This window comes from Natrix helvetica (assembly GCF_964273705.1).
Source record: "Natrix helvetica genome assembly, chromosome: 4".
Classification (NCBI taxonomy): Eukaryota; Metazoa; Chordata; class Lepidosauria; order Squamata; family Natricidae; genus Natrix; species Natrix helvetica.
Genome location: NC_138550.1, coordinates 156,329,070 through 156,354,584, shown reverse-complemented (window position 1 = coordinate 156,354,584; position 25,515 = coordinate 156,329,070). Strand labels below are relative to the sequence as shown.

The 25,515-nt window shown below is 46.3% G+C and overlaps 1 protein-coding gene across 8 annotated transcripts; it reads left to right on the top strand.

Annotated features, from left to right (window-relative positions):
* The first annotated feature begins 521 nt into the window (after positions 1-521).
* Positions 522-22,893, top strand: ZHX1 (zinc fingers and homeoboxes 1). Of its 8 annotated transcripts, none has more exons than XM_081953029.1 (4): positions 4,060-4,224; positions 9,844-10,023; positions 15,829-15,986; positions 19,746-22,893. In XM_081953029.1, exon 4 carries the CDS (start codon positions 19,959-19,961, stop codon positions 22,560-22,562), a length of 2,604 nt encoding a protein of 867 aa, XP_081809155.1. In that variant the 5' UTR covers positions 4,060-4,224; positions 9,844-10,023; positions 15,829-15,986; positions 19,746-19,958; the 3' UTR covers positions 22,563-22,893. The 8 variants fall into 8 exon arrangements, with proteins under 8 accessions (XP_081809157.1, XP_081809154.1, XP_081809153.1 ...); XM_081953030.1 differs by lacking the exon at positions 9,844-10,023 and adding an exon at positions 9,246-9,295; XM_081953031.1 differs by lacking the exons at positions 4,060-4,224; positions 9,844-10,023 and adding an exon at positions 522-610.
* Positions 22,894-25,515: the final 2,622 nt, after the last annotated feature.

Genomic DNA, 25,515 nt, shown 5'->3' with positions numbered 1-25,515 from the left:
TGGGGATACTACAGGACAGGTAGTCCTCACTTTTACAACCATAACTGAGCCCCAAATTTCTGTTACTAAGCAAGACATTCATTAAGTGAATGTTGCTCTGTTTTTCGACCTTTCCTGCAGCAGTTCTTAAGTGAATCACTAGAGTTATTAAGTTAGTAACACAGGTGTTAATGTTATGGCCCACCAGCGGCCAGCAGAGCTGGCAGCAGATTTGGTCATTGAGGAGATTGGGGAGGAACATGGGCCAGTCCTGGAGTCTGGGGAAGACTCTGTATCGGAGGCAGAGATGGGGCCAGGGCCGCCTGACAGTTATCGGCTGCCTTCGGACTCGGACATCAGTGAGGCAGACAGGCAGATGAACAGCTGGATCCTGTTCCCAGTGTGCACATGCACAGAGTTGCCAAACAAAGGAAACAGCTAAGGAACAAGGGTCGACTTGGGAGTAAGGCCACAGGTGGAAGGTGAATGGCTCCTCCCATAGGGAATAAAAAAGAGAAAGGGGAGTGGAGTTTGCAGGAGGCAATTAGTTCACTTAATTGGTTTGTGGCTCGCAGATACTCCTTGCCAAGTTTTGAAGATATTGGCATGGCAGCTCTTCAAACCAGATAAGGTCTGTGACTATAAATTTGCCCTTGAAAGTCTTTGCTGGATGTGAATGAGAGGAATTCACAGCAACATAATAAGGGTTTTTTGTCAGGACTAGGAGTTTGCTTCATGCTCTTGGGAAGCCTCAGTCAGAACAGTTAAGTGGATCTGGCTTCCCCATGGACTTGGCTTGTCGGGTGGTCACAAAAGGAGAATTCACATAATTGCCGGGTACTGCAACTGTCATAAATATGAACCCATTGACAAACATCCAGTTTTTGATCACGTGACTATGGCAATGCTGCAACAGTCATAAGTCACTTTTTTTCCCGGTGCCCTTAACTTTGGTTATTAAATGAACTGTTGTAAGTTGAGAACTGCCTGACATGAAATGTTACTCCAGTCCCCAGTTTTTTTCCACAGGGGGAAAAAAAGGGAACTACTCCATTGCTTCTACTCTGAAATTTCCAGCATGGAGGCTAACATTATAACGGATGTGACCCCAGATGTTTGAAGGCTATGAAAGTTGTCCAGAACCATGGGAAATGCTAAAGAACCTTTGTTTTCCATTAGAATGTGCCTAGCACTCAATTTTCTTTAATCTTCAAAAGGTTTCTTCAAGGTTTATTATAAACTACACCTCCTTTTGATTTTGCCCTCTGTTGTTTAACAAAAAAGGTTCATGCCCAAATTAGTTTTTAAGTAAGCTGGGGTCTGCAAATTTGAATGTTAGATCAGGGAGATCAGCATAGAAGGAGTTCGCTTTAAATTGTTTTTATAAGCTAAGTAAAATAGTACATTTACATTCGGAGCGCATAAGTATAATTTGTGCAATATCTAATTGGATGGATGAATAATTAGGAAAGTGATCTCAGGGTTGTGTAGATAGGGGGGGAAAAACCTCAGCTGCAAACACCATCATTTGGATCATCTGGATGAGAAAACTGGCAAGATTGTGAAGCTTTCATCACGGCTGAATTTGCACAACACGCGAATCCAAAGCCAAGTAAATAACCCAGGTCAGCATATTTGTGTACAGTATCCAGCTGGAGCTTGGCTTTTCTAAGTGAGCCATATGGTTTTAGCTAGACCGTTCCCAGAGTTTCTGGCACTGCCTTCACATGAATTATTTTTTTAAAAAGAGTAAAATATTGATGTGCAACGGTGCAATCCAGTTTGCATCTAGAATGAACGGTGGGTCCTTTGTGCCACAAATGGCTTTTAGGCGTGTTTGGGTTTTTTTTCCTCCTGAGCACTGTTCTTTTGTAGTGTTTTAGATGGCTTTCATATCGTACGCCACCCAGAGCTATGAGAAAGCTTTATAAAATCTCATAAACCAAAAGAAAGCATGCAAAAAACAGGAGACGATTGAGATTGAGTAGCTATGGGCAAATTCGCCCTCCCCTCATTTATTGCAAATCATGGTGTGTGGTGAAACTGACAGGTTTTTTGTGCTAAATGCTAGAGATCTTCACTCTGATGCTCTTCAGATGACCTGACCAACAAAATCCCCCCAATACTGATGCCAAAGCATGGCGCAATCAGCAACCCATGAGCAGGGAGAAGATGTCTATGGAGATTCTCAGTCATCCAGGTCAGGGGTCTCCAACCTTGTCAGCTTTGCTGGCTGAGGGATTCTGGGAGTTGAAGTCCACAAGTTTTAAAGTGGACAAGGTTGGAGACCCCTGATCCAGGTCATTCCCTGATCCAGCTTCTTCACTTCTGCTTCTTGGATGAGAAGCGAAAACGTCTTCAAGGAAAAAACAAAGTCCAGTTGCCTTTTGAAAAAGCACCTTAGTCCACAGCTCCTTTCCTATCCGAAAAGGCATCCTACATAACCTCCTCCTGCAGAAGAGGATTTACAGACGACCGGAAGCCCATAAAAGCGTGATTGATTGCTACACAGGGGGTGAACTCCCAAGACTGATAAAGCTCTTAAGGGCCACCTGAATTTTTGCAGCCCCCGTTTGGTGGCACCAATAAGAGCAAGGCCAGAATGGACTTCCAGTAAGCTTTGAACCGCTGCCCTAATTTTCCAGGGACTGCTGCAATCCTCCTCTTGTCTATGGAGATTCTCAGTCATCCAGGTCATAGTTGTCCAGAAGGTACTTTTTCAAAAGGCAACTGGACCTTCTTGCTTTTCTCTGAAGACGTTTCGTTTCTCCTCCTCCAAGAAGCTTCTTCAGCTCTTACTGGATGATGGGGAATGGAAGGATTTATATTCCTTGTCTATATTCCTTGTCCAGTCTTCTCCTCCCCCCCCCCCCATCTAGTCAGAGCTGAAGAAGCTTCTTGGAGGAGAAGCGAAATGTCTTCAAAGAAAAAAAACAAACCCAGAAAGTCCAATTGCCTCTAGGGGGAAAAACACTTTTGGGACCACTAGGGATCTCCTTTCCCTCTCTTTCCCTTTCCTCTCCTCCCTTCCCCTTTCCTTCATTTCTGTTGGAAGAAATGCCCCATTCAGAAAGATGGGGGCCGCTGAGGTTCTGCCTCTCTTGAGTTTCTACTTTTCTCTTTAGGGGAAATATTCTGCCTTTTTAATATTTTCTAAAATGTTTCATTTCTCTAAGAGAGGGGTGGGATTTAACTTCCAACTCTTTCCTTTTCCTTTCATTCCCCTTTCCTCCCTTTCATTCCCCTTTCCTTCTTCTGTTCCCCTCTCCCTTCTTTCCTTTCCCCTTCCCTCCCTTCCCTTTCGCTTTACTTTCTTCTCTCCCTTCCCCTCCCCTTTCCTTTTCTTTCCTTCCCTCCCCCTTCCCTTTCTTCTGCTTACTTTTCCTCCCCCTTTCTTTTCCTCCCTTCCCCTTTCCTCCCTTCCCCTTCCCTCCCCCTTTACTCTCTTCCCTCCCCTTCCTTCCCTTCCCCTTTTTCTCCTTTCCCCTTCCCTCTCTTCCCTTCCTCTTTACTTTCTTCCCTCCCTCCCTCCCTCCCTCCCTCCCTCCCTCTCTCTTTACTTCCCTCCCCTTTTCCTTTCCTTTTCCTTTCCTTTTCCTTTCCTTTCCCCCTCCCCTCCCCTCCCTCCACCTTCCTTTCTTTTTCAGCCCCGCCGAACGCCGCCGCGGCCAATCAGGCGCTTGCTTTTCTTTTGCTCCAGCTGGCTCACAGGGAGGTGGCGACCCCTCCTCTCCGCCCCCCCCCCCCCGCCTGCTTTCCCACACTCGAGGGACGGGGAGGGGAGGAAGAAAGGGGAGGGGGGAACAGTTACTGGCGCTTGCAAGAGGGGGCCGGCCCCGCCCCTCCTTCGGGTCGAGCACATAGCGGGATGCCCAAATCCCCCCCAATTCCCCCCCCCCGCCGCCGCTTGTAGCGCTCGATCCCTCCCCCCCTTCCCTCCCTCCCCCGTTTAATAAAACCGATGCATTTCACAACTCCGGAGGACGCGCGTTACTTTCCAAGGGGGGATTTTTGCAAGCTGGGTGGGAAAAAAGTGAATCGGGAAGAGGGAAGTTTGTTTGCTTTTTTTTTTCCCTCTCCCCTCCCCCCCAAAAAAGCTGGATTCCAGTTCAAAGTTCACAAAGCATCCCTTCCCCCCCTCCCCCCCCAAAAGTGCAGTAGATTTTTTTTTAATGCAAGATGGCGGACTTTCCCTGAACGGCCACAATCCGAGGACTCCACCGCAAGCCTGCAAACATTTGCGAGGTAGGGCTCTCTTTTTTTAGTTTTTTTGCAGCGGATCTTTGGCGCTGGGCGTCTAAAGCGAGTCCGGTGGTCCGAAAAAGGTTCTCCCCCCCCACCCTACACACACACCCCGCCGGGGGCCACTGCGGGCTGAAGAACGGGCAAAGCAAGGCAAAAAAAAAAAGACCCTCGCCCGCCTTTCCTTCCATACAAACAACCGGAGATCTCGAAGCCGAGAGAGAGAGTCCGGACGAGGCAGGTTCGCTTCTGCCGGGAAGATCCCCTAGGATCCGGAATCGCTTTGGGGAGGGAGCAGGGCGAGAAGAGCCAAGGGCGGCACCCCCGGCCCCCATCCCATCCCCCAGATTTTCTGCCAGGGATCCCTTCCTTGGGGAGCGAACTGGGTGGGAACCCGAGTAAGGAAAAGAGGAGGGGGGAAACACCCACCCCACCCCCCCAAATTTAGAGAATTTAATAGCCAAAAATAAATAAAAGGCAGATAGATCCCAGGAAGTATTTCCAAAAAGTTGGCCTCCTTTGGCAAGAAAAACCTTTGGACGCTCCCCCCACTTCACCCCCCCCCCAAAAAAAAACAAGTCTTCCGCCTCTATTGTGGGAGCATGTTGTGTTCTGGGTTTTGTGATGATTCAGAGGTTGTGAGGGAAACTGGAAGGACGAGGGAGGGTGGTGATGGTGGGGCCAGACCCGGGCCTGTTCCGGGAAGGAAGCGAGAACTAACTAAACCCGGGTGGAAATGTTCCCACCACCACTTGGGACTTGTGTGTGTGTGTGTGGGGGGGGGGGAATAAATAGAAAAGAGATCGCTGCGCTATGCGCGGATGTGTTGCACGACGGGCCGTTGGGTTGGCCAACGCCAACGGTGCGTCTACACCGGTAAGACAAAATGTGTAGAAGCTGCTGCAGCTTAGGGTGCCCTCTGCAAAATCCACGGGCTGTCAAGGAGAGGTAGGGTTGAGGTGGGTGAGTTTGAACCCCCCCCTCCCCCAGGCTGGAGGGGAGGGGAACAGGCTGCAATAAACTGAATACAGTTTCCGTGAACACTTTTGCTGCCATCGTTCACTGTACACAGGTAGTCCTCAACGTACGGCTGCAATGGAGCGCAAGGTTCCTGTTAAGCGAGGCATTTTTAACTATGTTTTACGATCTTCCTTGCCATGGTTGTTAAATGAACCACGGCAGTAGATAACTTAATAATTTGTAGTTAGTTTATTTTGTAATTAGTTTAGTTTACTTTATTGTCCTTGCACCTTGTACAAGGAAATTAAATGCGATCTTCAGTGTACAATGACAGTTCAGGTTGTGGTTGTTAAGGAATCGTGTGCAGTCATTAAGCACAACATCAGGTGGTGGCTGGTTTCCTCATTGACTTGATTTATGGGAAGCTGGCAGTGAAGATCACAAGTGGGGATGATGTGATTGTGGGAAGCTGTGACCATTGTAAACTGTGTGCTGGTTGCCAAGTGCCCCAGTCATGATCCTGTGACTTTGGGGACACTGCAACAGCCACAACTTCCAAGGACCGGCCATAAGTCTTCTTGTTGAGCACTGTTGTAATGGTTGCTGAACAAGAAGTCACTAAGTGAGGACTACCTGTATAGTCAAAAGCCCTTCCCTGTCTTTCATGATTGACAAAGCATAATAGTACCCCTGATGATAACAATTTACTACTACTACTACTACTACTACTACTACTACTACTAATAATAATAATAATAATAATAATAATAATAATAAAACAGCAAGAAAAAAAATCACAAAATACGAGGACTTGCAAATTGAGGTTGAGCGACTGTGGAAAAAGAAATCGAGTGTTGTCCCAATTGTAATTGGAGCCCTTGGAGCAATACCTAAAGGACTACCTCGCTATTTGAAAATTCTAAATTTACCTGTCTTGAACATTATGACTCTACAAAAAACCACCCTACTTGGAACAGCTTATATCCTCCGACGTTACCTTAATAGTTCCTAGGTCCTTGGTTAAGACTTGAGCTGTTGAGCTACCAACCATTCCCAAAGGCTGAATCTCACCAAAGATTAACATAATAATAATAATAATAATAATAATAATAATAATAATAATAATAATAATAATAATAATAATAATAATAATAATAATAATAATAATAATAATAATAATAATAATAATAGCAGCAGCACTGGAATTACATTTAAAACATTTAAAAATGGACAAAATCGCCATCAGTCAAATGCAAAAGGCCGCACTGCTTGGATCCACACATATATTACGAAAATACGTTACGACGTCCTAGGCCCCTGGGTGGGGCCCGACTAGTAATTAATGCCAAATCCGGCGAAACAACTGGCCGCTGTGATACAATTCTGTTGATGCAATAATAATAGCAACAACAACAACTAACTTACTAATAACTTAGTAATTTGGTTGTGAAGGGAATCTAGTTTTCCCGTGGACTTTGCTTGTCAGAAGTTTTCAAAAGCAGATCATCTGACCTTGGGAAACTGCAACCGTCCTAATTATGAATCAGTTGCTAAGCATCTGAACTTTAATCGTGTGACTGTGGGGATGCTGCCATGGTTGTAAGTGTGAAAAATGGCCATAAGTCACTTTTTAAAGTGCTGTCGTAACTTTGAACGGTCACTAAATGAACTGTTGTAAGTGGAGGATTACCTGTACTCAATTTATTATAGGGTTTTTCTTATTACTTCTGGAGTACCAAGATCTCCACGCTTATGGTGCTTAGTCAGGACTTTGAGGTGGGCTCCCCACCTCCAACTCTGTAATCTTGGGGTTCCAGATAGGACGTCTCCCTCTTTTGGGCATCCACCTGTCTCTGGACTCCAGATGACTCATTTGTCAAAAAGATTCATTAAATTTAAAAAAAAAGTATATGGGAATATCCTTTAGCATGGAATAAGGTCTTCTGCCTTATGCAGGGGATTGGACTAGAAGACCTCCAAGGTCCCTTCCAGCCGTATAATTCTATGTTCGTTCATATTTTCAAGGCTACTTGGGCCATGCTGATGTTTAGAACAATAATCCTGGAAGACGTCAAGAGTTTTCTTGAGGTGCCCCCACCCACCTAAGGAGGAAAAAACATAAGCTGGGATGCTACTTGATTATCTAGGCCAGTGATGGCGAACCTATGGCATGCGTGCCACAAGTGGCACGCAGAGCCATTTGTCAGGGCACGCGAGGCGCTGCCCTGTCAGCTGGCTAGCATGCATGCGCGCGCTGGCCAGCTGAGTTCACCTTTTTAAAAGCTATTGTACGCCTTCCCCAGGCTCCAGAGGCTTTATAGGAGCCTGGGGAGGGCGAAAAGAGCCTCCCCCCCCCCCGGAGGCTTCAGGGACCGTCCGGAGGCTTCCTTGAAGCCTTCGGAATGCTTAAAACCACCCTCCGAGCAAACCGGAAGTGACTTCCTGGTTGCTCTGAGGGTCTTTTAAGCATTCCGAAGGCTTCAGGGACCATCCGGAGGCTTCCTTGAAGCCTTCGGAGCGCTTAAAACGACCCTCCGAGCAAACCGGAAGTGACTTCTGGGTTGCTCAGAGGGTGGTTTTAAGCGTTCCGAAGGCTTCAGGGAAGCCTCCGGACGGTCCCTGACGCCTTCGGAGCGCTTAAAACGACCCTCCGAGCAACCCGGAAGTAACTTCCAGTTTGCTCGGAGGGTGGTTTTAAGCGCTCCGAAGGCTTCAGGGAAGCCTCCGGACGGTCCCTGAAGCCTCCGGAGGGCCTCCGGGGGGGCGGGGGAGGCTCTTTTCGCCCTCCCCAGGCTCCTATAAAGCCTCTGGAGCCTGGGGAGGGCAAAAAAGCGTGTAAAAATGGGGTGGGCACGTTGTGCGCGCATGCGCACTGGGGAATCGTGCCTTGCATTATGGGTGCGGCACACCCACACACGACCCCCCGCACTCCCCCCACTTGTGGCACGCGAGCCAAAAAAGGTTCACCATCGCTGATCTAGGCCATCGAGAGCAACTTCTTGTCTCTTAGAAGGAAAGTGTTTTATAATAAGCCACTATTCCCATGGCAACCATGGAGACTGTAGGATTCAAGTATAGTTGGGCTATGGGAAATTTTAAGTTTTAGGTTGCTGGAGAGAAGCACAAGAGGATGGAGTGTCCACATTTCACTCTCTGTCCAGTCAGTATTCATTCTGTTGCTCTTGCAGGAAGATACTTGTGAGGTCCAGCAGCCAGTATGTGTAGAGCACGGGTGGGGAACGATGGCCCTTTTATGACTTGTGGACTTCAACTCCCAGAATTCCTGCACCATTCGCTCAGGAATTCTGGGAGTTGAAGTCCACAAGTCATAAAAGGGCCATTGTTCCCCACCCCTCATTTAGGCTATTTAGCAGTGACAAAGTCACGTTGCCAAGGATGCATCACAAGGAGGTTAGTCTATATGGCACTGTGGCTGTGGGAATGTCCCGCAAACTAGCTTAGTTTAGTTTAGTGTCATTGCGCATCGTACAACCAAATTAAATGCCATCTGCAGTGTACATTATAACTATAAAAATAAAAACAAATACACATCCTTCACATGCTATATAATTGAAATTGAAAACCCGATATTGCACCATACCGTAGAATTAAATATAGTTATGGCCCTGGGGTAGAAGCTGTTTTTCAGCCTATTTGTCCTTGTTTTTATTGTTCTGTACCGTCTGCCAGATAGTAATAGTTCAAAAAAAAGGGTGCCCGGGATGAGATGGATCTTTAAGAAAGTTTTGAACTTTTTAAGGTAGTGGGAGCTCTATAGCTCTTCCAAAGAGGGGAGAGGGCAACCAATGATCCTTTGGGCCATGACTTTAACCCTATATCATATTGCGAGGGGATGCCCCCTCAGAAGTTTCCTTAGATGCCTGCAAGAACTACATCATCTTGAGGGGACTGTTCTCTAATGGCTAAACGATCTACATACCTGGGCAGAGGCTTAATCACTCTACTAATTGCTCATACATAATCTAATTTTATTCATCGTTTTAATTCACCATTCATATTGCGTCAGTTTTTAAAATAATTCACAGTTCTGGTGTTTTATACAGGTAGCCCTCGGCTTACGATCAAAATTGAACCCAATATTTATGTCGCTTAAGTAAGACAGCCATTAAGTGAATTTTGCCCCGTTGTTGACTTTTCCTGCCACAGTTGTTACGTGAATATCCACAGTCGTCAAATTAGTGACACAGTTGTTAAATGAATCTGGCTTCCCTGTTGACTTTGCATGTCAAATGATCCTGTGACACGACAATCGTCATGAATACGAGTCAGTTGCCAAGTGTTTAAACTTTGGTCACGTCCCCATGGGGCTGTTACAATGGGTGTCATAAGTCACTTTTTCAGTGCTGTTGTAATTTCAAATATTCGCTAAACGAACTGTTGTGAGTTGAGGACTGCCTGTATTTTGATATACATTTTATATGTTGTTTTTGTGAATTTTATGCCTTATGCATTGATTCTATTATGCCATACAGAATACATAAATAAAAATCTTCTTGTCACTCTGTCTTGGGGTGACAGAAATCTTTCCCATAAATTAGAGGGAAATGATTCTTCATTCCTGCACTATCAAGTTGTGTTTCCTGGTCTTAACGTAGCCTGGTCATGCTATTTATCAGCAGTGTGTGCCATTTTGTTTTTCAGACCAAGGACTGATGGATAGAAACAGCTGGAATCTTGAAATAGCAATAGACTTATATACCGCTTCACAGTGCTTTACAGCCCTGTGTAAGCGGTTTAATGAGTCAACATCTTACCCCCAACAATCTGGGTCCTCATTTTACTGACCGAGGAAGGATGGAAGACTGAGTCAACCTTGAGCCGGTGAGATTTGAACTGCCGAACTGCAGCTAGCAGTCAGCAAAAGTAGCCTGCAATACTGCAGTCTAACCACTGGGCCACTTCGGAAGAGACTTAGATCAAGCCTATGCAAACAGAAAGTTCTAGAACTCTGGAAAAATACAATAATACAATACAATACAATAGTAGAGTTGGAAGGGACCTTGGAGGTCTTCTAGTCCAACCCCCTGCCTAGGCAGGAAACCCTATACCGTTTCAGACAAATAGCTATCCAACATCTTCTTAAAGACTTCCAGTGTTGGGGCATTCACAACTTCTGGAGGCAAGCTGTTCCACTGATTAATTGTTCTCACTGTCAGGAAATTTCTCCTCAGTTCTAAGTTGCTTCTCTCCTTGATTAGTTTCCAACCATTGCTTCTTGTTCTACCCTCAGGTGCTTTGGAGAATAGTTTGACTCCCTCTTCTTTGTGGCAACCTCTGAGATATTGGAATAATGCTATCATGTCTCCCCTAGTCCTTCTTTCTCTTAAGCTAAACATACCCAGTTCCTGCAACCGTTCTTCATATGTTTTAGTCTCCAGTCCCCTAATCATCTTTGTTGCTCTTCTCTGCACTCTTTCTAGAGTCTCCACATCTTTTTTACATCGTGGCGACCAGAACTGAATGCAGTATTCCAAGTGTGGCCTTACCAAGGCATTATAAAGTGGTATTAACACTTCACGTGATCTTGATTCTATCCCTCTGTTGATGCAGCCTAGAACTGTGTTGGCTTTTTTGGCAGCTGCTGCACACTGCTGGCTCATATTTAAATGGTTGTCCACTAGGACTCCAAGATCCCTTTCACAGTTACTACTACTGAGTAAGGTATCACCTATACTGTACCTGTGCATTCCGTTTTTGTTGCCTAAATGTAGAACCTTACTCTTTTCACCATTGAATTTCATTTTATTAGATAGTGCCCAATGTTCAAGTTTGTCAAGATCCTTCTGTATCTTAAGCCTATCTTCTGGAGTGTTGGCTATTCCTGCCAGCTTGGTATCATCTGCAAATTTGATGAGTTCCCCATTTATTCCCTCATCCAAATCATTGATGAAGATGTTGAAGAGTACTGGGCCTAAAACAGAGCCTTGGGGTACTCCACTGCATACTTCCCTCCATGTAGATGCAGTTCCATTGAGAACTACACGTTGAGTGCGGTTGGTCAGCCAGTTACCAATCCATCTGGTGGTGATGCTGTCTAACCCACATTCTTCTACTTTATCTAGTAGTAGGTTATGGTCTACCTTATCAAAAGCCTTACTGAAGTCCAAGTAAACTATATCAACGGCATTCCTCTGGTCCACTAATTTTATCAAAGAATGCAATAAGATTAGTCTGGCATGATCTGTTTTTGACAAATCCATGTTGGCTTTTGGCTATTACTTTGTTTGCTTCTAGGTGTTCGCAAATTCGTTGCTTGATTATTTTTTCCAGAATCTTTCCTGGTATTGAGGTTAGGCTGATAGGTCTGTAGTTTCCTGGATCTAATTTTTTCCCTTTTTTGAAGATGGGAACCACATCAGCTCTTTTCCAGTCCTCTGGTAGTTCCCCGGTGTTCCAGGATCTCTGAAAGATATAATTCAGTGGTTCTGAGATCTCGTCTGCTAGTTCCTTCAGAACTCTGGGGTGTAATCCATCCGGTCCTGGTGATTTGAACTCATCTAGGGTAGACAGGTGCTCACTTACCATTTTCTTCCCTATTTCAATTTGTGTTCCTAATTTTGTGGTGCTGCTTTTGATAGGTTGGACTGTTTTATCCCTTTGTGTAAAGACAGATGCAAAACATGAGTTAAATAGTTCTGCTTTCTCCCTGTTGCTTGTCACCTTCTTGCCACTTTCTCCTAGCAATGGACCAATTGTTTCCTTAACTTTTTTCTTGTTTTTAACATGTTGGAAGAAGCTTTTTTTGTTAATTTTTAATACCTGAACTCATAATAGGTAATAGGTAATTTTTAATACCTGAACTCATAATAGGTACTCTTGGGCTACAACTAGCTTAATTTGAGGGCAAGGTTTATAGGGGGTCCTTGACTTATGACTGGTCACTTAACAAGCGTTTAAAGTTACAAGGGACCCTCAAAAGTTACTTAGGGTCTGTTGTTGAAGTTATGAAAGCCTCACATACATCTCTACAGTCATGTAACTGCATTTTGGCACTTGGCAACTGGCTCAAATTTAAAGACATTTGCAGCATCTTCATGGCCTTGTTTTTTTGTGGTGTTTTTTTGCCAGCTTCCAGTGTTTGCTTCTGGTTTCTGGCAAAAAAAAATGCCCATTGGGGAAATTTGCTTTGCTTAACAATTGTGATATTTGTTTAACAATCACAGGGCTTGTTTAATGACCAAAATGCTGAAAAATTGGGTCTGGTCACCCAAAGCCTCGGCTTACGACCAGGCTTAATTATGGTCGTACGTTGAGTGCTTTGTTGGATAAAGTCAACTTACAGCCAGGCTTAATTACGGTCGTATGTTGAGTGCTATGTTGGATAAAGTCAACTTACAACCAGGCTTAATTACGGTCATACCTTGAGTGCTGTGTTGTATAAAGTCAATTTACAACCAGGCTTAATTACGGTCAGACATTGAGTGCTGTGTTGGATACAAAAATCATTTTCATCCCACAGTCTTTCCTCTCATCATCTCCCCTTGCTCTTCATTGTTGTCTTCAAAAACTCAGGTCAAAAAAGAGGCTGCTATTGTCCCTACAATGAGAAAGGCACTTATCATTTTTAAGAAAGATCACCTAGCAAAGGCGTGTCAAACTCAAGGTCCGCGAGCCGGAGCCGGCCCACAGCTCTTTAATTTGGCCTGTGGGGCCAGCCTGGAAAAAGCAAAGGACCAGCCCCACTGTGCTTCTGGCAGCCAAAATGGGCCAGGGAGGGGCTCCCCGTGCCCCGTTTTGGCCAGCAAAGTGCTGCAGGAGGTCATCCAGACCGAATCCCCCCCCACTCCCTGTGGTCAGCTCATGGAAGAGAACTACAATGCGGATTCGACCCTCAAAGAAATCCAGTTTGACACCCCTGATTCCTAGCGTGATTTTCCTGAGTGTGTAGGTAATGTTCACTCAAGGCCGTGATGAATTCTGCACTTTACTCCAATATTGAACTTAGATGGCGTTGGTCACATACGTGTTTATGTGCATCAGCATAAAATAATATCATCAGAGAAGCCGTTGGTGCAAGTGGGCACTTTACACGCTTCAAGAATGTGTGCCTGTAGTAACCTCGTCTCACAAAATCCTTTTGTTGCCTCAGTGGCCATAGCCCAGCAGGACAGGAAAACAATACCTCATGGACCGAATATGAATAGTCTGGCCTACGTCTGGCCCTTGTACTGGCCCTGAGATGCACTAATTTACAGGTAGTTTTCAACAATGTTACATTTAGTGACCGTTCCAAGTTACAACAGCGCTGAAACAAAGGACTTGTGACCGTTTTTCACACTTAACGACTGTTGCCGCCTTTCCCCATGGTCACATGACCAGAATTCAGATGCTTGGCAAATGACTCATATTTATGACGGTTGCCTTGCCCTGGGATCATGCCGGGCCGTCGTAACAGCCTTATGGGCCCCAGGCAAAGCAGTGTAACGGGGCCCCTTTGACAACTACTGACAGGAATAAAAATGAGAATGGTCGATAAAATTAAACATACGTTTATTTTATTGGCACTTCCAACAAAATTAGTGTTGAAAAACACAATAATACTCAGTAAGCCGTACCGTGGCTGTATTTATATGATACAAGGTGTATTGAAGGATTAACATACACAGATTAGTATGGGGCTCCTATGCTTGGGGCCACGGGCAAGTGCCCATCAGGCCCATGCGTTAAAGACAGCCCTGGGGTCATGTGATCGCCTTTTACGACTTTCTGGCAAGCAAAGTCAACGGGGAAGCCAGATAACAACCTTGTCGCTAACTTTAACGACTGCAAGGATTCACTTAACAAATGGGGCAAGGCAGGTCGTAAAAGGGGGGCAAAATTCACCCACCCAGTGTCTCTCTGAACAACCTAAATTTTGGGCTCAATTGTGGTCATAAGTCGAGAAACTATCTGTATTATAGATATTATTAACGTTTTAAGAGTTGTATCCTTAATATGTGATTGGGTAACTCATATTTTTCACTCCCGCATTTACATGAGGGTACAGTAGAGATAAGACCTATTTTAAACCCATTTGGAAATGGAACTTGTAGAGATCCTGGGAAAGGAAAGGGGTTTACCCAGGGGTGGGTTCCTGCCAGTTCTAACCTCTTCTATAGAAGAAGTTCCACAAATCTACAGTGCCGTTTAGAACCGGTTCCAGCTCCCTCCCCCCTGCCCGTTCGCACATCATCAAGATGAAGAGCGAGAGGAGGAATTCTGGGAGTTGAAGTCCACAAGTCTTAAAGCTGTCAACTTTGAACACCCCTGGTTTTTTTGATTCTAAAGGGTTAGGGGTGCAAGGGTCTTGTAACTTGACAGCTTTAAGACTTGCGTGCTTCAAATGCCAGAGTTTCTGAGCCAACATTTTGGTTGCTAAGCAAGAGCGTTGTTAAGTGAGCTTCACCACATTTTACAAGTTTGCCCCGCCCACCCAGTCACATGGCTGGCAAGCCGCTCCTACCCGGTCACATGGCAGGCAAGCCACTCCCACAAAGCAGGCCACACCTACAGAAGAGGTTCTACACATTTTTGAAATCCATCACTGGTCTGTACCAGTACCCCCGTAAATGCCCCCCTTGCATTGTGCCCACCTGAGCATGCGCACGACATCCCCCCCCCCCCCCCCGCTGCGCAGGCATGCATGGCTTTCTTGGAGCCTGGGGAGGGCGAAAACGGCCTCCCTCCCTCCCCCAGCCCTCCGGAGGCAGGAAAAGAGCAGGTTTCCCAACTTCCGGTGGGCCCGTTTTTCACCCTTCCCAAGCTCCAGAGGCTTTCTTGAAGCCTAGTGAGGGCAAAAATGGCCTTCCCCACGGAGGCCCTCTGGAAACAGCCCATTTTCCAACTTCTGGTGGCCTGGTAGGTCTGTTTTTTGCCCTCCCCAGGCCTCAGGAGGCTTTCCTGGGGAGGGTGAATACGGCCTCCCCACACCCTCCGAAAGGCCAAAAATCAGCTGGCCAGTGCATGCAAGCGCAATGGAGCTCACATCAAGCAACGCCTCGCGTGCTCTCAGATACCTGCCACATGTAGCATGCATTCCATAGGTTCACCATCACGGGCTTAGAAGAACTATAAGTAACCTAAAGAAGTAACTAAAGAAGCAACTTAGAACTGAGGAGAAATTTCCTGACAGTTAGAACAATTAATCAGTGGAACAGCTTGCCTCCAGAAGTTGTGAATGCCCCAACACTGGAAGTCTTTAAGAAGATGTTGGATAGCCATCTGTCTGAAACGGTATAGGGTTTCCTGCCTAGGCAGGGGGTTGGACTAGAAGATCTCCAAGGTCCCTTCCAACTCTCCTATTGTATTATTATTATTATTCTATTAACCTATCTATCTATATTCAGAAATGAGTTCTTGGAGGGAAAACAGTGTTAGGTCTGAGTGGTCCTTGGTGCCCTCTGAGCTGGGTTGTTTTCTTGCAGACGTTTCATTACCCAACTAGGTAACATCATCAGTTCTAGTGTTAGGTCTAGGCTTCAGAAAATGAAGTCTTATGTCCCTTTAAAGACCAACAAATACAATGCGATACACATAATCCTCGTTTAGTGACCACAAATGGGACTGGCCACTGAGTTGTTAAGCAGTCTCTTAAGTGAAACCACAACTGTGCTTATCGTCTTACTTCACCTTTCGTTTGCTTTACAGACCTGCAAAGATCCTAACATGAAGATTGGTCACTGAATTACTTTTTCATCACTACTGCACGTCGCTAAATGAGGAGTCGCTAAACAAGGACTACTGTATAAGTTTTCGTTGACTTCAACCACTTCTTCAGGGGCAATTGCTACAGAATTCAAGTAAATGTGTGTAGGATTCAACCTAATAGCCACAAATCCTGTTCATTGCCTTAGAAAAACACCCCATTGTTGGGCATTATGATTAGTAAGACTTCTTTTATGTAAATCTATTTACTTAGCAGAAGTCTTATGATGTTTTTACACCGTAAACACTCTTCCATCTTACTCCACCACCTGATTTCCTTCCTTAGGCTTGCTTTAAAATCTCCTGACTTCACAGCTTCCTCTTTCATTTATTCATTTTTTTCTTCAGAAGAAATGCAAAATATCGGAGTAGAGTCCTTGACTTACAACAGTTCACTTAGTGAATGTTTGAAGTTACGACGACACTGAAAAAAAGTGACTTCAGACCATTTCCCACATTGTTGTACCTTTGCGGCATCCCTGGTCATAGTCACGTGATCAAAATTCAGATGCTGGGCAACTGACTCATATTTATGACAGTTGCTGTGTCCCGGGATCACATGATCCCCTTTTGAAAACTTCTGACAGGCAGCTGAGGTAAAATGCGGAATCCTTTCCTTATTTTCTTTATTCCCCAACCGGATCCGGAAGAATGGAGTGAAAAAATTGGCTTCCAATGTATGGCATACATATGCCTTATGTATGCAGAGTTGTATCTGCATACATAAGGCTACTTGGCATTTATCCTAGGGGCAGCAGAAGCTCAAGAGATAATTATTTACAACTTTCAGGGCTAAACCCATCCTAAACAATGATAGGGCTCTCACAGACTGGACGTAAGACAGGCTAATGATATAATCTCAATCCTGTTAAAAGGAAACTACCGCTTCAAAGAATTACAAGCCAGTATTACCTGAATACTGAGTAGGGATTTGGTGGCTCAGTGGCTAAAACGCTGAGCTTGTCGATCCGAAAGGTCGTCAGTTTGGCAGTTCGAAACCCTAGCACCACCTAATGGAGTGAGCTCCCGTTACTTGTCCCAGCTTCTGCCAACCTAGCAGTTCGAAAGCATGTAAAAATGAAGGTAGAAAAATAGGGACCACCTTTGGTGGGAAGGTAACAGCGTTCCGTGCGCCTTCGGCATTTAGTCATGCCAGCCACATGACCATGGAGACGTCTTTGGACAACTCTGGCTCTTCAGCTTTGAAATGGAGATGAGCACCGGCCCCCTAGAGTCGGGCAAAAACATCTATCAAAGGGGAAGTGATTGTAGTTTGAAATCTGTAGCACAGGAGTCCCCAACCTATGAGCCACAGCCTACTACTTGGCCACCAGGCTGTGTGAGTAACTGGCCGGTGTGTGCACATGTGCGGGCTTGGCCCGACTCGTGCGAGGGGGGAAGAGGGGACAGTTTTGTGGGAGGGGCATGCGCATGTGCACGAATACAAGTGGTCCCATTTGTGCAGGCGCCTGTGGCTCCACTCACAAGCATTGTCATGGGTGCTCAAAGCCTCACTCGGGTGAGCAACAGGTGTTCACACTATGCATACGTGTGCCCCCCCTCCCACAAAACCATCTCTTTCTCCCCTCCCTCCACTCCAGGCCTCCAACCCAGAAATGTTGGGGAACTCTGTTGGAGGAGACATTCCTTCTTCTGCATTATGGTTTGAGTGAATGACACAGTGATCTTCCAGACATGCAGTTTGTCCAGCTAGCACGGGGGTGTCAAACTCAATTTCATTGAGAGACGCATCAGGGTTGGATTGGATGTCGGGGACGGGTGGGCGTGGCCAGCTTGATGTCACTCGTGTCGAAGGCACCTGTGCTGTCCCGACTAATCTTCCAGCAAAAACGTACTCCTGAGTTCTGTTTTCCGCTGGGATGGCCCTCTGCCAGGGAAAAGACAGCTCAGGAAGGCCCTCGCGAGCTCAGTTTTCAAACTGGCAGAGGCACCATGGCACGGTCCTTTGTTCTTTCTAGGGCGGCCCCATGGGCCAGATCTAAACACCCTGTGGGCCAGCTCTGGCCCGCAGGCTTTGAGTTTGACACCCCTGAGATAGCAGAATGCCACAATGACAGCATTTTGCTGAGTCTCCTGACAGAAAGACACCTATTTCTTACCATGGGTACAGGCTTACGTCTCAACTTACGTCTATTCAATGATTGTTCAAGTTACGATGGCACTAAAAAAAAGTGACTTAAGACAGTTCTTCACACTTCACAACTCTTACAAGCGTCCCTGCAGTCAAACGAACAATATCCAGCCAGCAATCTGCACATATTAATGACCGTTGCAGTTTCCTGGGGTCAGCCTTCTCGGGGGGCTTCCAACAAGCAATGGGGGAAGGCGGCTTCTCTTAAACAGCCGTGTGATTAGTTTAGCAACCATTGCACAGTGGGCAAAATGAGGCATGGCTGAATGGCTGCATCTCACTTAGAGACTGAAGTTCCGTTCAATTCATAGGTTGAGGACTATTTGTCACCTGATCTCTTCTGAAAATTAGAAGGGATTCAGTACAAGACTTTGGGGTTTCTGCCTGTGTGCATGCATGCTATGAGCCTGTGATAGACTCTCAACCTTAGAACCTTAATGGAAGCAAGGATTTTTATTCTATTCTATTCTATCCTATCCCATCCCATCCCTTCATAGAAGCAAGGTTTCAGTCTTAGGATCACATTAGTTAGGCTAGTTAAAATTCAGGCTTCCTGAAAGATGCGCACCATTAAGTTCTTTGCAGGCACATGTTGCATGCCGGATGATAATCCTCCCTAGGAGTTCCCAGAGTAAGTGTTTTATGGTGCAAGACCTCTGTTTTACTTCGGCAAGATTTCTGTCCATACATGAGGAACCATAAAGGAAACGGCTCAGAACAGCTGTTTCAGCTTGGTGGACTGGCGGGGAGGGGGAAGAGGAGATGGTTTTGTGCAAGCGGCAGGACTCATGCCCAGGGGTGGGATTGAAAGATTTTAGCAACCGGATCTCTGCCAGGTTGCTGGGTAGGTGTGGCCATGGTGGGTGTGGCCTACTCAGCCTGCTGCACCATGATCGCGGGGGGGGGGGGGCATTTTCATCCTCACCAGGGTTCGGAGGCTTTCCTTGAGCCTCCGGGAGGGCGAAAATGGCCTCCCCTGGGCTCCCGAGGCTGGAAACGAGCACGTTTCTAGAGTTCCCAGAGGCCCGTTTTTTGTCCTCCCCAGGTTCTGGAGGCATTCCTTGAGCCTCTGGGAGGGCAGAAACAGCCTCTTTCGGGCTCTGGAGGCTGGAAATGAGCCTGTTTCCGGACTTCCGGGAGGCCTATTTTTCACCCTCCAGAACCTCCGCTCGGGCCCTGCACTTATCTGACACCCCAAATGAGCTGCGTGGAGACTCCTGGGAGGGGCGGAGCAGGGTGGGAGGGGTCAGCTGGTCCTTGCAAGTACCGGTTCGGCGAACCAGATGTAAAATTAGCATCCGGTTTGCCCGAACCGGTCCACACTAGTTGAATCCAACCCATGCTCCTGCCTCTCATGCACACGGCTCCATTGGCACAAGCAGGTGCACATGCCCTCCACTCACATCGATGAAGTTGTGCCCGTGCACTCACACCACTCACACAAGTGGTGCATTCTGTGTGTGTACGTTTGCCTGCTGCTTGCCTGCTGGTTCCTAATCAGCCGTGGCCTGGGGGGTTGAGGATCCCTAGCTTAGAAGGAGCTCAACATGTCTTTCTTGGTTTTCAGAATCCGAATGAGATTGATTCAAATGCATCCTCATATACAGTAATGTCCTCATATGATGTCCTCATATAATGAAAACAACTCTTTTTTAAAAAAAAAAAAAATCTCATTTTCCCCCTTTCCCTTTTCTTTTTTTAAATCCAGGGTGCACGGAGAGTTGTTAAGAAGTTGCTGCTCGTTGCCTCTTCCTTCGGACGGCAAATTGTTGTCGTACTGAATTGCACTATGGTGTTGCTGCTAAGGGCCGAAATTGGGAGAAGCCGCCCTGCAGGGCTGTAGTGCCCAAAACCTCTGGAAAGCTTGAAGGATTGAAACTTGAATTGGGTTTGGCTCGTTGCCTTTTCGTCAGAGAGGGAAATGGCGAGCAAACGAAAATCCACCGTACCTTGCATGATCCCGGCGAGAGAGACGGAGATGGATCTAGAAGCCATATCGGATGTTGAGGAGGCCTTACCGGCGATGAACTCTGCGGGAAGCGTGTCAAGCGATGACGACTCTGGAGAATGTGCCGATTCAGACAGCCAGCCAAATAAAAAAGTCGAAGGCGGCTACGAATGCAAATACTGTACCTTCCAGACTCCCGATTTAAACATGTTTACTTTCCACGTGGATTCTGAGCATCCCAATGTGGTCCTCAGCTCCTCTTACGTCTGCTTCGAATGCAAATTTGTGACCAAACGGTATGATGCTCTTTCGGAACATAATACCAAATACCATCCCGGAGAGGAGAACTTTAAACTGAACATGGTCAAACGCAACAACCAAACCATCTTTGAGCAAACGGTGAACGACCTGACTTTTGACGGGAGTTTTGTCCAAGAGGATAAAACGGGAGAAGAATCGGAAGGCTCGGAAAGCCAGTTGACCGGCATCTCCATCAGCAAAACACCCATTATGAAAATGATGAAGAATAAGAATGAAACGAAGCGAATTGTGGTTTTTCACAATGCCGCCGAGGATGATCCCACGGAAGAAAAAGATGGGGACACCGATGCGGAGTGTGAGGAAATTGTAGCAAAAGGAGCCACTGCAGGTTCAGATACCAACACAGATAATTCCTCAGCTGGGGAAGCAGTCCCCACAGTTGTGAACCCGACGACGGTGATTCAGCCTGCTCAGGTGATTACCACTCTCGCCTCTCCACCGACCTCTAATTTAATTTCTAAAGTCTTGATCCCTATTAACAGCATCCCAGCCTATAACACCGCTTTGGATAACAACCCCCTCCTGCAGAACACGTACAATAAATTTCCATATCCAACTGTGTCAGAAATCGCGCTCCTGGCTACTCAAGCTAAATACACGGAGGAACAAATCAAAATCTGGTTCTCCGCCCAACGCTTAAAACATGGGGTGAGCTGGACCCCAGAAGAAGTAGAGGAGGCAAGAAGGACGCAGTTTAACGGCACGGTGCATACCGTTCCTCAGACAATTACAGTGATTCCAGCCCATATTTCGGCAGCTGGCAACGGTCTGCCTTCCATTTTGCAGACTTGTCAAATCGTCGGCCAACCGGGCCTTGTCCTTACGCAAGTGGCGGGAACCGGCACGCTTCCCGTGACGACCCCGATCACCTTGGCGATGGCAGGCGTTCCAAACCCAGCCCAACTGCAAAAAGCCCAGGGCCAAGCTACGCAGCCCGTTCCCGAAAGTAAGCAAGTAGCGGCTGTTCCCGCGCCCCAACTTACAAAATCGGAGGTGGTGGCGGCTGCAGCCACCACCAACATTGATACAGTTGCCGTCCGGGCGAAGAAGACGAAAGAGCAGCTGATGGAATTAAAAGTCAGCTATCTGAAAAGCCACTTTCCTCTTGATTCAGAGATAATCCGGCTGATGGAAACCACAGGGTTGACGAAAGGGGAGATTAAAAAATGGTTCAGCGATACCAGGTACAATCAGAGGAATTCAAAGCACAATTATCACAATCATCAGAACAGTGATTCTTGCACTATCGTTATTGACTCCAGCGATGAAACGAGTGAACCCCCCATGCTGGTTCAGCCACCCCAGAAACAGTTTTCGGCGGCCTCAGAATTGAGCGCTCAGAAGTTTAAAGACAAGACTGCAGAGCAACTTAAAGTCCTCCAGGACAGTCTCCACAACCACCCGCTCCTTTCTGAGGATGAACTGAATAGGATAAGTTTGGAAACAAAGCTGTCCAAGGAAGAGATCGAGGCTTGGTTTTCAGAACAGAAAAAAACGAGTGGTGCTGCAGAAGAAGGTGAGGAGTTGTCTGAAGGTCATGCCGAGAGTCAGAAGGAAATTGCTGCAGCGGAAACCTCTGGAGGTGAAGGCTCTGGAGTTTTGAGGGCAGGGAAGCAGGCCAAAAAGTCCCCGGAGCAATTGCATATGCTCAAAATGTCATTCATCCGAACTCAGTGGCCTTCTTCCGAGGAGTATGACAAGTTGGCCCAAGAAACGGCGCTTCCTCGAACAGACATCGTGAGTTGGTTCGGGGACACTCGCTACGCCTGGAAAAATGGTGGCTTGAAATGGTACTACTACTATCAAGGGAACAACGCAAACAGTGCCAATGGTCAAGGCCATTCCAGGCGGAGGGGAAGGGGAAGGTCCAAGGGGAGGGGGAGGGGTCGCACCCGCGGACGGCTGACGTCCAACAAAAGGCTCAAATCTTGGGACCGAACGCCAGTCATCAAGTTTAAAACTGGAAAAGCAATCCTCAAGGATTATTACCTGAAACACAAGTTTCTCAATGAACAGGATCTGGACGAACTGGTTGCGAGATCCCACATGGGCTACGAGCAGGTCAGGGAATGGTTTGGAGAGAAGCAGAGGCGAGCCGATCTTGGCCTGGAGTTGTTTGACGAAGAAGACGAAGAAGAGATGGTGGACGAGCAGGAGGACGAAGAGGAGGAGGAGGAGGAGGATGAAGAAACGGACGACAGCGACAACTGGGAGCCACCGCGGCACGTTAGGCGTAGGTTGTCAAAATCTGACTGACTTGGACGTCCTTGGCATTGTCAGAACGCAACCTTGCCACGCGGTTGGCCTTTGCCAAGCGATGGACACTGACCTTCTACGTCTAGCAATTGTCTACTTTTGAATTTGCTCCACATTGAAGGCAGCATTGAGAGAGTGACTCTTGCCTCCGATGCAAACTTGTGGAGCAGGAATGGAAAAGCAAGTCTGGAACTTGGATTTCTCAAGTTCTCCAGAAAGTTAGCCGCTGTCCATATCTGCTGATAGAGGCACGTTGAAGGGACTATGAGCTCAATTGCCTTATGTTTGCTTCCAAAAATCTTGTCAAGAAAGAGGTTCGGGGTTTTTTTTTTTTTTTTTTAAGAAAACGATAACCTCTTTGGGCTGAAGGAATTGTCACTAAATGAAGAGAAAAGTGCTCATGGCGTCCCTACTGCTAAGCTGCATGTCAGTTTTCTTCCCTCCAAACATAAGAGAGCCTTCACGAGAAACTTCAGGTTCTTGAAAAGTCCTCCCTAAGAAGAGAATCAAGATTGGTTGGCTCTCTTCCCAGCATGCAAGATGATAAATCACAGATTTCAGTTACAGGAAGGCAGATGCTGGTAGAAGGTCGAGGGAGATTTAAAAAAAAACAACCCGTAGATAAGAGCAGTTTCTCCAGAGAAGTTGATGGGCAAGTTGAGGCTAAACCACCATCGGTTGGACATGCATTCATTTGGGTTCTTACCCTGAGAAGGTGGCTGGCCACAATGACCCCTTTGGCTCTCTGAGTCTAGAAAAAGAAGATGGTTTGGGAAGAAAGGTTACCAAAAGTGGGAAACCATGATAGTTGCTTGTGGTTGTTGAGGTTTTTTTTAAAAAAGACGTTAAGAGGAAAGGACTAACTTTCTTACATGCAGAACCTGTGTACAAGGTTTACAGAACTCCTGTTGAATGTGTCCCTCTAGCTGTGTTCAGGGAATTGGGGTCCGAAGTATGTTTTTATATTAAAACTAATCAGTGTATATCATATTTAAATACTAGAATTAATTAATGCAGCCAATACCAAAAAAACTTGGCTTTGATTGTGCAATTATTTTTTCCCCCCTTCCGTCTATCCAAGAAGCATTTTCAGGAAAAAACCCATTTTCCCCTAAAGTTCTGCGGGATAGTTTCTTTAATGAAAGCTTCATGGCTGAGAGGTCACCCAAGGGGCCTTATGGAAAGCGAGACTCGTGATTTTTTTTTTAATCTTCAGAATGCCTTTGTCGTCTTCTGCTTCCTTGTATCAAGACTCTTTGGACCTGTGTTTCTCAGCTGTGGCAGCTTGAAGCTGTGTGAACTTCAACTCTCAGAATGTGTGAAGTTGGGTGGACTTCAATTCCCAGAATGTTGAAGTCACAATGCGTAAACTTCAACTCCCACAATTCATGGCTGCCAGGGGAATTCTGGGAGTTGAAGTCCACATATTTTCTGTTCTGACCTAGGCTTCCCAAGAGCATGAAGCAAACTCCTGGTCCCGACAAAAAACCCTTTTATTAATTGACTGTGAATTCTGTTCATTCACATCCAGGAAAGTCTTTCAAGGGAGGATTTACAGTCACATACCTTATCTGGCTTGGAGAGCTGCCAGGCTGATAACTGCAAAACTTCACAAGGAGTCTCGGAGAGTCACAAACCAATTAAGCAAACTAATTGTCTCTTGAACAACTCCCCACTTTCACTCCTCTTTTATTTCTTCTGGGAGGGGCCATTCATCGTCCACCTATGGCCTTACTCCCAAGTCAACGTCTGTTCTTAGCTGTTCCCTTAATCTGGCAACTCTATGCATGCACATACTGGGAACAGGCTCCAGTTATTTGTCTGCCTCACTGATGCTTGACTCTGAAGGCAGCTGGTAACTGCCAGACGGCCTTCGACCCCTTTCTGCTTCCGACAGAGCCCTCGTTCGAGCCTTCCCCAGCCTCCAAGACCTTCCCATGTTCCTCCCCAACCTCCTCACTGTCTAACTACTGCCAGCTCTGCTGGCCGCTGGCAGGCCACAACATCTTCAATTTGCCAAGGTTGAGGAACTCTGTTTTGGACACTAGAACTTGGTTCTGGTGCCCCTCCTAAGAGAAGATGAATGTCCACCTGATGGAGGTAGTGATTCTGCCTTAGCGGAAAATAATCCATGAATCAGAGGTTCCTACCAAGCCATTTTCAGCTGGGTATCTCCGTTTCCTCGTCCGAATGTACCTACCAGCTGAGGTTCCTTAACATTTCTGCCTGCCACAAGAAGACTAGGAGGTGTTAAACGCAACCTTGGGATTGAAACCAGTTTAGCAGGTTGACAGCTAATCTTGGTGGGTCAAGTCTCTCTTTAACAGGATGTCAGTAAGGCACCTCCCTGGCTGGTCCTTGGTTCCAGAATGTTTCCCCACCCCCCCACCCCCAGAGATAATCAGAATCTTAGATAGATGATAGATAGATAGATAGATAGATAGATAGATAGATAGATAGATAGATAGATAGATAGATATAGAGATACCTGTAGGGAGAGAGGGAAAGCAGAGGCAGGTTGACAGAAGCAAAATTTGAAGTATTGTAGCACACCCACCTTGTTCCTTTTTCTGTGCATCACCACCTATAAAAAGAAAAGGCGCCATTGTGTTGCTTTTGTCATGCAAGAACTAGCAACCGCTGCTGCCTAAATTACCATGTGAGCTCTGGCCATAATTTAGCATAGACTCCATAAGCAATTCAGCTGGCTTTACTAAGTCTGGACTTGCAGATTTGTAGACGGTAAAACTGACAAACAACGCAAAGGGGAATTAGTCCTTTCGATTAACTTAATGCCCAAAGATTGTAATACCAGGTAGTCCTTGAGTTACAACCATTGGCTTGGCGACTTCAAAGTTACAATGGCACTGGAAATGTGACTAATGACCAGTCCTTGCATCTAACAACTGTTCCTACATCCTCAGGGTCACATGATCAAAATTTGTCAGCCAAT

Bases quoted from the DNA above. Each gene is read 5' to 3' on its own strand.
- ZHX1 (XM_081953031.1), top strand. From the start codon at position 19,959: ATGGCGAGCAAACGAAAATCCACCGTACCTTGCATGATCCCGGCGAGA.